At 53.3% G+C, this 14,061-nt stretch overlaps 1 protein-coding gene across 2 annotated transcripts; it reads right to left on the reverse strand.

Moving 5' to 3' along the window:
• Positions 1-271: 271 nt before the first annotated feature.
• ZNF500 (zinc finger protein 500) lies at positions 272-9,571 on the reverse strand. 2 transcript variants are annotated; one of them, XM_059897226.1, is made up of 7 exons: positions 9,358-9,571; positions 8,195-8,692; positions 6,415-6,598; positions 6,144-6,211; positions 5,042-5,150; positions 3,050-3,163; positions 272-2,033 (listed from the first exon to the last, which is right to left on the reverse strand). In XM_059897226.1, the coding sequence occupies exons 2-7, from the start codon at positions 8,594-8,596 to the stop codon at positions 1,408-1,410; spliced, it is 1,503 nt and encodes a 500-aa protein (XP_059753209.1). In that variant the 5' UTR covers positions 8,597-8,692; positions 9,358-9,571; the 3' UTR covers positions 272-1,407. The 2 variants fall into 2 exon arrangements, with proteins under 2 accessions (XP_059753209.1, XP_059753208.1); XM_059897225.1 differs by having other exon boundaries at positions 5,042-5,153.
• Positions 9,572-14,061: the final 4,490 nt, after the last annotated feature.

The following is a 14,061-nucleotide window of genomic DNA, read 5'->3' on the forward strand; positions in this document are numbered from 1 at the left end:
CTCTCCAACTTGTTTCCAAGGTCTCAGAGTCTCAGCGCCCATCTGCCCTGTCTGCCAATGGGAAAAACAGAGCAATCACCTCGGGCTCCCCAGGCCATGGGATCAGGCAGCCCAGCAGGGTCCTTGGCATTTGGGCACATGTTCCAGCATTCACGGGTGGTTGGTGACACTGGCCTGGCTGGATCTGGCTGGATAGTACGTGCCCCGCAAGGTTAAAAACCATCCCTAAACTGGGCGGCCCCATTCTCCAGAGAATACACAGGACACAGCACAGGGGCCAGAAGGACTGACGTCATTTATTAAGGGAACAGAGAAGAGCAGGTCACACACCCTGGAACCTGGGTTGTGTGGAAAGGTAAAAATATGTCTAGCAATTGGATGGAACATTCCAGAACCCAGTGGTTTCAGAGCTGCCCCACAACTTTACTAATGACTAAAGCAAACAAGGCCTCTTACTGCTCCCCTCAGCCACTATGAGACCATGGATGTGAACAGATCAGAGAGGCACATCCACCTCAGAAATTCAAAGTGGGGCAACCAAGGCCGGCCTGCCTCCTGGGACACGGCCACTTGGGCCGGAACAAAGGTAGCCCTGGCACTCTACCCTGGGGACTTCCTGATGGGCTGGGGGAGGTTGAAAGATGGGATCTCGGGGAAGCATTCCCGCACCAGCCATCCATCCTACAGAACAGCCGTGGCTCTGCGAAGGTGACCCACAACCACTGTGATACTGGAAACCGCCCCCAACAGGCTACATTTTCAAAGTACAGCAAGGTTCGGGGGGGAAGACAGGAGACCAAGCCCAGGTAAGGCTGGGGTACATAAAGCTGCAAGAGACCACAGCCATTGAGGCTTCCCCCGAAGTGGGCAGAAAAGTGTCCCCCCAAATTCATACCCAGACTCTCAAAAGGTGACCTTACTTGGAAACAAGGTCTCTGCAGATGTAATTAGTTAAATCCAACAACTGCGTCCTTACAAGAGGAGATGACACATGGAGACACACACGGAAGAGGCCGTGGGGAGGCGAAGCAGAGTGACGTGGCCACGAGCCCAGGTGCACCAAGGACAGCTGGCAGCGCCAGGAGCCAGGAGTGCCCTGGGACAGATCCTCCATCAGAGCTGCAGGAAGGACCCAGCCCTGCAGACACCCTGATTTTAGACTCTGGCCTCCTGAACTGTGAGAGAATTCCTGCTGCTGTAAGCGGCCCTGCTGCTGTGGTCCTTTGTGTGGCTGCCCCAGACCCTAATACACCTGCAGGGCCCAGCTTCCTTCCTCGGCCTGGGCCCCCCAAATGTCCCACCGCGTGTCCTCATGCCGAGGCCTACGGGAGCAAACGGAGTCTGAAGATGCCTGAAGACCAGTCTCTGGCTCCGGGACAGAAACGACTCTGGCAGCTTCCCGAATTGTCAGGCTCGGGCCCCGGGGGCGTCCTGGAGCCTCTGGGGTCTGTGAAGCGGCTGCTCCCCGCCGTGCGTGCGCTGGTGCTTGCGGAGGTCGGTACCCCGGCGGAAGCCCCTGCCACAGGCCGGGCAGGTGTGGGGCTTCTCGCCTGTGTGCGTCCTGCGGTGCGCACTGAAGTGCGAGCTGTTGTTGAAGCGCTTCCCGCACTCGGTGCAGGCGTAGGGCCGCTCCCCGGTGTGTGTCCTGCGGTGGATGACCAGGCTGGAGCTCTGGCTGAAGCGCTTCCCGCACTGGGCGCAGGCGTAGGGCTTCTCGCCTGTGTGCACCCGCTGGTGCGTGCTGCAGTTGGAGCGGTCGCCGAAGCGCTTCCCGCATACCTGGCACTGGTAGGGTCGCTCCCCGGTGTGCGTGCGCTGGTGCTTGGTCAGGTGGGACGTCTTACTAAAGGCCTTGCCACACTCGGGGCACGTGTGCGGCTTCCGGACCCCAAGGGGCCCCCCTCTGTCCGGAGGCCGCTGGGGTCTGGTCGGACCGGGCCCCTGACCCGGACCCGGGAGCACCTGGCCCCACCGTGTTCTCATCGACGCGTCCGCCCTGGCGTACTCTCCATCCTCAAACTGCCTCCCAAGCTCTGAGACAGAGAAAGCACAGTCGCTGAGGGCTCCACGGAGAGGGGGAGAGGGAAAAGGGGAGGCAGGGTGGGGCGGCCCCTGACACAGAGAAGTGCCTTCAAATTCCCCCTCCACACTCTCCGCAGGATGCATCAGTCAGAGCCTGATTCCGGGAACTAGAACCACAGGCAGACTCACAAGGCCGTGAGGTGGTACTGTGACAGTCCCATTTACACGAGGATGCTGAGGCCCACTGACCTGATGGGGGAAGGACAGGCCCTCCCAGCGCCGGGAACTGTCCCTGCCGAGGTGCTGTCCACCCCACACCCCCATGCAGCCCCCTCCTGCCTCCACACTGGCTTGTCCAGGAAGCCAGGCATGGGCTCGAGCTCACATCCACCTCATCTGTACAACTGAGACAGGATGGTACCAGACCCCTGGCCTTTGGTAAGAGTTTTTACAAAGGAACTGAGTCTGGCAGTTCCTCCAACGGTCACAGAGTGACGTGACTGAGCAACTCCATCCCAGGTGTAGGCCCAAGAGAGTGAGTGCCACTGGCTGGGTGACACTCAGGGCGTCCTGAGGACCCCATGCCCAGCCCCTCGTGTCTCCCTCGGGAGCGGCTTCCCTATGGTGCCTGCGTGCAGCGCCATGTCCCAGCTCAAGGTGGTAGGACTCTCTTGCTGCTCAAGCCCCAAACCTTTCTTAAAGCCACCTGTCTCCCTCACCTTTCCTTCAGGGCGGGTGAGCCTGCCTTTGTAAATGAAGTTTCATGGCCACGCCCGTGTCTTTTCATACTGTGTGACTGCTTTTGTGGCTGCTTTTGTGCCAGGACAGCAGAGCTGAGGCATCACCAGGGAGACCATACGGTCCATAAAACCTGAACTATTTACTATCTGGCCCTTTTCAGAAAAAATCTGCCAACCCTTGCTCTAAGCCCTTGAGCCTGAACTCCACAAACACAGTCGCCGAGGTCTAAGCCCAGGAGAGGGGAGAATCTCATCTGGGACATCCGTCTCCTCCCAGACCCCCTCACCTGAGCCAGCACTGCCAGAGACTTCCCTCAGCCCCGAGGCCGCACAAGCTGGGTCCCGCAGGCCTTGCCCTCGCCCCTCCTGGGCAGTCAGACAGGGCCCAGGAGTGGGGAGTCCTGCTCATGGGGAAAGAGAAGAGAGGGTGTGAGTGTGGCCGGGACAGAACACAGGACTGCAACCTCCTCCTCGTGAGGGCAAAGGGGCATCCGGAGAACCTGCGGGGAAAAACTCCATGCCGCAACAGAGGTGGGGGGCGCTCTACTTCTGTGCAGACTGCTTCCTGAGAGAGAGAGGAAGTGAGGAAAAACAGGGCCCAAGGCTCTCCCCGGCTCTGGGAGGGAAACCAGATGCCCCGAGGGGTCAGAATTTCATCACAACAGAGATAAGTAGCCAAGAGTTACAACACACAGCAGGACAGAGCACAGAGCAGTGGGACAGCAACAGTGCACACAGCAAGCCAGTATTCGCGGCAATAGAAAGGTTTCATCTTCATTTGTTCTACAGACACTTAGTTTGGAATAAATGAAGATGTAAAAGAAAGTACGTGATCATTAATTTTCTGTGCCAAACTGGCCAGGCTACAGTGTTGTTGTTTGGTTAAATACCAGTCAATTTTTTTTTTTTTTTTTGGCTGCATTGGGTCTTCATTGCTGTTAGTGGGCTTTCTCTAGTTGAAGAGAGCAGGGGCTACTCTTCATTGCGGTGCGTGGGCTTCTCACCGCGGTGGCACGGGCTCTAGAGCGCAGGCTCAGTAGTTGTGCCGCATACGGGCTTAGTTGCTCCGCGGCATGTGGGATCTTCCCGGACCAGGGCTCAAACCTGTGTCCCCTGCATTGGCAGGCGGATTCTTAACCACTGCACCACCAGGGAAGCCCTCAATCAATTTTTTATCTTTATTTTTTGACCGCGCTGCACGGCTTCCCAGATCTTAGTTCCCTGACCAGGGATCAAACCCGCACCCTCAGCAGTGAAAGCACAGAGTCCTAACCACTGGACCGCCAGGGAATTCCCTAAATACCAGTCTAGATGTTGCTGTGGAGGTTATTTTGTAGATGTAATTAACATCTACAATCAGGTGACTGTAAGGAGAGCAGATTACCCTCCACGCTGGGGGGTGGGCCCCACCAAATCAGTTGAAGGCCTTAAGAGAAAACTTGAGGTTTCCTGAAGAAGGAATTCTGCCTCGAGACGGCAGCCTAGAAATCCTGCCTGGGTTTCCAGCCAACTGGCTTGCTGTATGGATTTCAGACTTGCTAGCCTCCACAACTATGAGAGCCAATTCCTTAAAATAAATCTCTCTCTACACACACATATCCTAATGGTTCTTTTCCTCTGGAGAACCCCAACTGATACAAAGCAGGATCTCAACTCCTTTAAAAAACATTTCAGGGAGTGAACAACTGTCAAAAGTGGCAGGATGAGCTGAGAAGGGACAGCGTGGGGTGGTGAGGAGAGGCCGTAGACAGGCAGGGCCTTGCCAAGAGCAGCTCTGCCCACGGGGGCCAAGGACGGCACAAAGGCTGAACTGACACTGGACAACCGTGTGGGTAAAGAGTGAAAGAAGGAACTCGGGACAGCTCTGGGCATCTGCCTGGGATGTGGGCAAGCAGCCACACTGCCCCCACTGCAGATGGGACACTGATGGGACACTAGCAACCTTGGCAGTGCAGGGCTGCCCAGCGCTAGGACTCACCAGGGAATGCCCCCGGCTCACTAAAGCAACCCCTGGGCACAAGGCCCACAAGTTCCTATTTTTAATATGCTGCCCAGTGATTCCTCTGGCCACTAAAGTCTGAGACCTGCTGGAGCAGCTCCTGTAGGCGGGGGGAGCCAGGGAAGGTGCTGAGCAGGGAGGTGGCCTGGGCCTCGGGTCCTGGAGGCCAGCACACACCACAGCCAGCCCGAGAGAAGCAGCCACCCTCCCTGACACTCACCCACATCAGAGACACAAGCCGGTGTCTGACAGACAACAGCCAGGGTCTCCCTGCACATACCCTCATCCTCCAGCAGCATGTCGCAGCTGTGGTCCTGCTGAGCCAGGTCCAAGCACCCCCACTCCTCCTGGGACAGGTACACGGCCACGTCCTCCAAGGTCACCGGCACCTGCTGGAACGCAGCTCACTCAGAGCCTGGTGGGCTCACTGTCCCCTCCACTTGTGTGATGATGGCAGGTCCTGCTTACCTCCCCCTACTTCTTCCCCTCCCCAACCTTTCCCTTTCCGTATGTTGTTATGCACCCCTTCCTTCCAAGCTTGGCTCAGACACAGCTGGATCCTGCTCTTTGGGAGGACACCGTCACCACCAAGCTCTGCCCCAACTGCTGCAGGGCCAGAGACTGTGTGGACAGATGTGCTGCGTGGAACATCTGGATCTGCTGAGATCCCAGCCACTGGGGCCCATGCTCCTTGAGGACACGAGTTAGCATGCCCTGCCTCAGCTCAAGCCAGCCCCAGGACCCAAATGGGGTGACCTGGGGACTTCAGAATGCCTCTAGGCCAGTGGTTCCCAAATCTAGCACCAGACTGACCTGGGAGCACGATTAACACCCAAGAAAACAATATCCAGAAAAGGCAAATCCACAGAGACAGACTGGTGACTGCCAGGGGGCTGAGGGAGGGGGAGGGGGGAGTGACTGCTAATGGGTGTCGGGTATTTTGGGGAGGTGATGAAAATGTTCTAAAATTGATTTGATTATGGTGATGACTGCACAACTCTGTAAATATATTAAACACTGTATACTTTAAATGAGAGAATTGTATGGTAAGTGCATTATATCTCAATAAAGCTGCAGTTGAAACAAACAAGCAAAGGAGATTCTGCTTCCAGGCCAGGGCTGGGGGAAAAATCTATTTTTACCCAGATGCCAGGAGATTTTAACATACAGCTGGGTTTGAAGTGACTGCCCTAACTCACCATTGAGAATCCAGGATCCTCCAGGGCACACCTGATACTCAGGTGGCATCTGAGAACAGGGAGGATTTCCCAGGAGGTGAAGATCCGTCTTGGAAACCCACAGACCTGACCACGCAAGAGAAGTGTCCCCGTAACAAGAGCACCGGACACACGGGGATGCTGCAGATCAGGAATGCCACTCACCTGGGACCAGGCTGAAAGGAAGGATGTGGCCAGTGCCGCCGTCTCCTGACACTGGGAGGCCGCTGGGCCTGGGGAAAGAGCACAGAGTCACCCACCCGTGCACATGGAGGTGAAGGCTGGACACGTCCAGCTGCTCCCCATCAACACTCACCCGGCCGGGAGCCTGCCCACCCCACAGGCACACAAGCCTGACCCCCTGCCACACTCCTTTCCTTTCCCTTCCCTTCCCCAGTGCAGGGCGTCTCTTTCCTCAAGAGGGGCAGCTACTCACCCGTCTTTGGCCAGAGCTGGGGGCCTCTTTTTGGTCTGTGGCTCAGCTGGGCTGGGGACTGCTGGCTGGAGTGCTGAGCCCCTTCCTCCAGAGACAGCTCTGCTGGCTGGGCCTCCACCTGGCATTTCAAGAACCACTCCCCTGTCCCGTGGGCCAGTGCGTCATCAGGGAGTACCTCCGGATCCTGCATACAGACAGAGATCTGCCCACTAGCTCCCAGAAGGTCAGGAGGAAACCCACAGGGTTCCCCATTCCTCCTGTCTCGGGCACCCTGGCCACCCTGTTGCCAGGCTCTGCCTTACCACCGGGCCACCTTGTCGTGTCTGATGGCCTCTGCGACCCTCCAAGCACCTCCCTCCAGTCAGACCCCAGGGAGAAGGCATGTGACCCAGGAAGAGGTCAGGCTCCCAACCTGGGGAAAGGGAGGCCTGCTCCACTCCTGAGACTCTGCGGTCTCTCCCCAACACACTGTGTTGCTGTCACCGTCACACTCTCACCCTTCCTTCCTTAGTGCTCCTGAAAGACCTGGGCCAGAAGGGCCCCAAATCAGGTCTCATTTTGGAAGCCTGAGTTACTGCACTTGCTACATTTTTTGAAATCATCTACAAACCCTCTGGAATCATCTATTTCCTAATTTCAGTGAAGGTGAATCAGAAAAACTTAGTCTCAGAGTTTACTGACGTCTGTAACAGTACTAGGGACAAGATACATCCCTGGGGAACTGAAACCAGCACCAGGGACCCTGTCTAAGGCTCAAAATTCCACACCTCTGAGAGGAGACAGTCCCCGGAGGTTACAGGGTGCCCAGTGACAGAGGAAAGCCATGACAGGAACCCCAAACGCCAAGGCTGGCAGGGCTGAGAAGGGCTCCTGGGTTCTTGTTGGCCACCACGAAGGCAGGATGTGCTTAATGCATTCAACTCACCTTATGGTCAAGTTTTTTGGGGGTTTTTTTTGGCGGGGAGGGTTGGGGGGGGTCTATCCTGCCAGATGCAAAAGAACAGCACTGTGTGGCCAGTGACACTGCCACAGGGAGAAAGGTGACCTGCAGAATTTGCCAAATATCTAATCAGTAGGAATTAATCTGACCCAAGCAGGAGAAATCTGTAAAAGACTTCGCACTCCGCAGATGTGGTTAGAAGGAGCTGAGTTTGCTCTAGAGTGGCACTCTCTGTAGAATGATGGAAGTGCCCCATACCTGCACTGTCCTTGTCCAGGGCATAGCCACTGACCATGTGTGATGACAGCCTTTGGAATGTGGTCAGTGTGACTTAAGAACTACATTTTAAATTTTATTTAATTTTAATTAAAAAAAACACACATGGCTAGTAGCTACTGTATTGAATGGCGCAGCCCCAGAGAGATTGAGGAACACCTGCGGGCTCTAACCAGGGCACCCACCAGCACCTGGTCTTTCTTCCCAGTGCTTCTCCTTCTTTGGGGATCTCTTCAACTCCCAAGGTCCTGCCTTAGAAGGTCTCCAAACTCTCTCCCATCAAAACCTGCATCTGGCCTACATTGGGATGGTGTTAACAAACCAATCCACACAGCTTAGAAAGGGCTAGCGGGGCTACAGTGGTTAATCAACGGGTGGACACACGCTGGCCAACGTTGAGAAACACTCTGCAGTTGCCTTCTTCAATTCAGTGTCTGGCCAGCCCCAGGTACTCCCAGTGACCGAGGCTGGCCACGGCTCCGGAGCCCAAGGAATCTACAAACACAGACCTCAGCAGCAGGGCCCCGTTTTCTCACCTCAGGGCTAAAATGCCCCCCACCTCACCCGCTGCCTTTGTTTCCTGGGCTCCCGCTGCAGCCCTTCCACGAGGACCACGGCCTCCTCACCGCTCTCTGGCTGCTGCTCCCGCACCCGGGCCTGGATCTCCCCTGGCAGCACCGTCAGGAACTGCTCCAGCACCAGCAGCTCCAGGATCTGCTCCTTGGTGCGCAGCTCAGGCCGCAGCCAGCGGCAGCAGAGCTCCCAGAGGCGGCTCAGGGCCTCCCGAGGTCCGGCCACCTCCTGGTAGCAGAAGAGCCGGAAAAGCTGGCGGAAGGTCTCAGGGCTAGGGTCTTCAATCTCCAGGGAGGGCTCCTCTTCCCAGCAGCAGTCCTCTTCCACCTTCACGATCAGGATCTCATCCTGCTCCAGGGGTGGCGGGTGCTGGAAGCCGGGAGAGGTCGCCATTGCTCCTGGTGGGCCTTGCTCCTTCTCTGGCCTGGAGCTCTCACCTGTCTCTCCCTATACCTCTGGCCAGACACTGGGGAAGATGTTTCCAGGGCTCTGTGGAGAGACAATAAAGTCATGCAGGGTGCAGCACTGGGGCTGGATAAGCGTCTGAAACCCATAAGGCCCTGCCCTAGCCCCAAGGCCAACGTGCCCTCACTGGCAGAAAGAAACAGTTAAAGTAAATCCAACTGTCTTTGCTACTAACCCTCTAATTCCCAGGAGAGGTACTTAATCTCTGGGTCTCAGTTCCTCATGTGAAGGAAGAAATGCTGACACCACCTACACACAGGTTGCTTAGAGAACTAAACGGGAAAATAGTTTATTTTAGCACAGTGCCTGGAACGCGGTCAGAGTTCTAGAAACGCTGAGTTTTCAATATTACAGTTGGCCATTTTTGGATGAGGTCCGTTTGGAAATATGATGAGAACCAGAGCCCCCTCTGCCCAGGAGGACGCAGATTCTGTCCCAATCTGACCCCCGATTTCGGGCTTCGGGAGCCTGAAGCCCATCCGCGGGCCCCACCAAATGGATGGTCACCAAGGCCTCTCCAACTCCAGGGTCTTGTGAGGGTCAGGATTCCCCGGCTGGGCTGCTCTCCCGTCTCGTCCCCTCAGCTGGAGGAAAAGCGGTGACCGAGGCCGGGCACAAACTAGGCTCCGGCGGGCGAGGGCCGCGGAAAGAAGCTCGAGCTGGGACCCTGCGCCCGCGCCCGCACTCACCGGCAGCGCTGAGACTCGTGGGGGGGTTCGGGGCGAGCGGCAGGTTGGGACGGGAGCGGGACAGTGGACGTGGAGGGCTCGGCGGGCCAGAAGCGAGGACCAAAACCCTTAGAACGCAGAAGCGGGACAGTCAGCGGCGACCACAGGCTGAGCCGGCGTCGAGCTCGAGAACGAGGCCGCGTGGGCGTCCCACTAGAAGCATTGTGGGTAATGTAGTCCTCGCACCTTTGGCCGGCTGTGGAGAGTGAGAAGGGCCTGGGTAGGCGGGTCCATGGGAGCCATTGTGGGTAACTACTCACATTGTGGGTCCTCGTACTACTGGTTGAACCGACTGTCAGGCATAGAAACGAGATACGTAGCGAGTCTGCGAGATGCACTGTGGGTAACGTAGTCATCCCCTGGCTGAGCCGCGGCCCGGGATAGATGGGTCCTGGGAGGAGTTGCAGGAGACGGTTGTTCCTTCAACTTCAGTGCGCATGCGCGAGGCTCCGCAGTTTCTGGGCTTTTCTCCCTGTTTCTCTTCCATCCACCCTCCCAGGCCTGAGGAACTCCACGGTGGAAGGGACCCTGGAAATTTACTTTTTTACTTACATAGTACTATGTATGTGCCAGGCTCTGTTCTAAGCGATTTGCAATTATTAAATCAGTTCATCTTTGAAACAAAGGGGGTACTATTATCCCTATTTTATAGGTGAGAAAACCGAGGTGCAGAGAGGTTCAATGACCTGCCCAAGTTCACAAACACCCAGTAAGTGCAGAACTGGGGTGAGGTTGGAACCCAGGTGTCTGTCTTGGTCCAATTTTAGAGACTGGAAAATGAAGACTCACAAAGTTCTTGCTGGGTGCATCTTCGTTATCAATTGCTTATTTCTTCATTTGTTAATTTGATCAACAAATATGTATTTATTGGGCTCTGCTTTGTGCCAAGCAGGCACGATGAGCAGGAGGTGAACTGGACAGTCAGTCCTTGGTGTCCCTGTGGAGCCTGGGGGAGGGAGGTGTAGGCAGGTAGGGAGGTCTGAGCAGGAAGAGGGTCATGGTGAGAGCTGTGTGCCTAGTGGTGAGAGCTCCATAAACATCATCACTAACAACCAGACAACCCCTGAGTTTTTCAGCTTTGGCATCCTCAGGCCTAGCGCCTCAATCAACCCTCCCACCGGCTTCTTTCTTTCCTTCCATTTCTACTCTTCATTCTCTCTCGCATCCCACTTTTCCCCCTACATCCAATATCCAGTTTTTCTTGTGAGCACACAGGCAGAACAAGAAACCGGGCTGCCCACCACTGTTCTGGAGACACCCCCCCACACACACCCCCGGTGGAAGGCAGGACCTTTTTAAGGGAAGATGCCAGATTTCAGGACAGCCTTGTGGTGGGGCTTGAGGAAAGGCAGGACCACATATGCCTCATTTTTGCCTTATAATCTTGGGCTGCTGTGCAATGCTGTGAAATCTCTCCTTGGAACCTGTGTTTTGGGTCCATTATTAAATTTTAGACAGACAAGAGGATACATCAGTTAACGGGTCAGGAGAGCCGGGATCTTAGAGGGAACCAAGGTGCGGAGCCATTCAGAGCACTGGCACTCAAGCCAAACACAAGAAGCCTGCCATTCCATCGTCCTCAGGAGGAGGGCGTGGAAAGGGGTAATTTGAAGAAGTCACAGATGGGTATGTAGTGGGGGAGGAAGAAGAGAGATAGACAGAAGTGGAAGAGGGAAAAGGAGGAAAACAGAAGAGACACTCTCGGCTCCGTCTGGAGGGGCAGACAGGTGTGGGGACACCAGCATTTTCAAAGCTGCCGCACAACTTCCTGTTTCTAACTGCCTCCTGGTTAGCGGTGGGGCCCTGGCCTTGCGACTCTTATCATCTCCTCGGGGCCAGATATACACAAGTTAGCAAGTCCATGAAGTGACCAAGGCCTGACTAACGTAGTCCTGGCCCTCTCCTCTCTGGGCAGTTTTCAGTGAGTAGAGCCAACAGAGATTTAAAGGTTAAACTTCTACTTTGCCCAGGATTTCTTTCTTAATTCTGTTTTGAGGGGGACACAGACATTCAGTCCATAACCAGCATACACCAGGATGAATTTGGGCCTACCCTGACGTACACCCAAACCAGTGCTTCAGAACCACCACTTACTAACTGGGTAAGCCTTACCTTTGCCTCGTCTGTAAAATGGGGATTGTCATAGCTCCAACTTCTGAGAGCTGACAGACAGGCTTCGATGAGATTATGTTTGTAAAGGACCTATGATGATGTCTAGCACGTAACAGATGCTCCATAAACATCAGCTCATGACCTGTAACCACACTGGGATGAAGTCTGCAGGCCTCAAGATTTGTGGATCTTGGATGCCTGGGCCCGTGAAGTTTCTGTAAGAGGTCCACAACTCATTCAGGTGCCAAGCATCGTTTACAGTCTGAATTAAAAGTATTTACAGTTATATATATATATGTATATATATGTATAATCACATGCCACTGTTTATTCTTATAAATGTAGCTTGTTTTCATAGCATTTATGGAGTTTACAAAACAGTTCGAGTTAAAATGGCAGCCTCACACTCACAGAAGTTGGCAAACAACTGAGAGGCACACGTAGATCCTCCTCTGAAGACAGAGGGGAAGATCATCTCCAGGCTGATGGTACATAATCCATAATCACATACTGGGTGTTGGTTCAGCTCACAGTTACTCTTATGACTTAATTATGGCTGGGAAGAGATGGTCTACCATCAAGCACTTTACAAGTGTGGGCCATCTTTGGTAGCAATTTCCCAAAGTCCAAATGACTGAGAACCAACAATTCAGTACAAGTCAAACAGTTTAGCTAATTTGACTAAATTATCTAGAAGAGTCATCAGAGAACTACAGTTTTCAAAACCTGATATGTAATGGGTGCTTTTTACACTTTTTCTAAGGCCTTTGTGAGCTAACAATAAAAGCTAATGTTTTTTAAGTACTTCCTAGGTCCATGGTGCTTGTGTTTTTACTGTGCTACTTAAATCCTCACAATGACAATCGTGTAGATATCATTATGATGCACGTTTTAGATGAGTAAACTGAGGCTCAGAGAGGGGCAGAGCCCTGCCCAAGGCCACACAGTTAGGAAAGTAGAACAGCCAAGACAGACTTGGGCACGTACGCTCCAGAGCCTGCTGCTCAGGCCACTCCCCTGAACGCAAACTTGAATGCCAGCCAGGTAATCACAGCTCTGTCTTGGAGTAAATATCCAAACTGTATCTTGGAAGACTCTGGTCTTGTCCCAAGATTCTCCTTTGAGGTGGGCAACCAGGGCCCCTCTGGTTTTCTCGGCACACTAGGCAGATCTGCTTGGCATATAGTAGATGCTCGGTAAATATTTGCTGAACGACTGAATAAATAATGGGGTGTAATTTGTTCTTCAGACACTTAACTCTGCTGCCCAACCTTATCACAAACTTGATTCCGACAATAATATAAATGGGGGTTAATAGTACCTATTTCCCAGAGGATACTTACTACAGTTAAGTGACACAGCACATTAAAATACTTTGCTCTAGGGTGAAACATAGGAGCACTCAGTAAACAGTAGTCGTTTTGTTATTATTTTCATCAACAGAAAGGATGAAGGATAAGAGGGCTTGCTGTGCAATGCTGTGAAATCTCTCCTTGGAGTCTGGCTGCGTTTTGGTTCCATTATTCAATTTTAGACAATAAATCAATTTATTGATTTACATTTGGATTACATTTACATTTACATTTGGATACATCAATTAACAGGGAGGCAGGAGATAGCCATTGTCTACACCTCGAACCACTCAGCATTTGAAACTTTATCTGTCTTTTCCCTGCAGCCAGCGAGTTAAATGAGAAGTAGATGGGTAGGACTTCCCTGGTGGCACAGTGGTTAAGAATCTGCCTGCCAATGCAGGGGACACAGGTTCAATTCCCTGGTCCTGGAAGATCCCACATGCCTCAGAGCAACTAAGCCCGTGCGCCACAACTACTGAGCCTGTGCTCTGGAGCCCGTGTGCCGCAACTACTGAGCCCATGTGCTGCAACTACTGAAGCCCGTGCACCTACAGCCCATGCTCCACAACAAGAGAAGCCACCACAATGAGAAGCCTGCGCACCGCAATGAAGAGTAGCCCCTGCTCGCCACAACTAGAGAAAGCCCACGTGCAGCAATGAAGACCCTTCGCAGCCAAAAAATAAATAAATAAATCGTTAAAAAAGAAAAAAAAAAGAAGCAGATGGGTAAGAACAGGCGTGCAAAACATGATGATTCCTTTGAGGGAGAGCTGCCTGTAGGATGAAGGCATCACGGAGAAAGGCTAGAGTGTGGAGGAAGAAGGGGAATCAAGGCCCACCAGGCATGCTCAGAAATCCTTACCCGTGGGGATGACGTATGCTAAACTCCCCTGCTCGCAGGGTATTGCATTTTTTACACATTGAAGGTTTGTGGCCACCCTGCATTGTCAGATGATGGTTAGCATATTTTAGCAATAAAGTATTTTTAAATTAAGGTATGTACATTTTTTTAGACATAATGCTATTGCACACTCAACAGACTATAGTATAATGTAAATCTAACTTTTATATGCACTGGGAAACCAAAAATTCACGTGACTCACTTTATTGTGATATTCTCCTCTTTGTGGTGGTCTGGGACCAAACTGGCAATATCTCCAAGGTATGCCTGTATACATAGACAAAAAATGATGCAGGT

This window comes from Balaenoptera ricei, chromosome 15, assembly GCF_028023285.1.
Source record: "Balaenoptera ricei isolate mBalRic1 chromosome 15, mBalRic1.hap2, whole genome shotgun sequence".
NCBI lineage: Eukaryota > Metazoa > Chordata > Mammalia > Artiodactyla > Balaenopteridae > Balaenoptera > Balaenoptera ricei.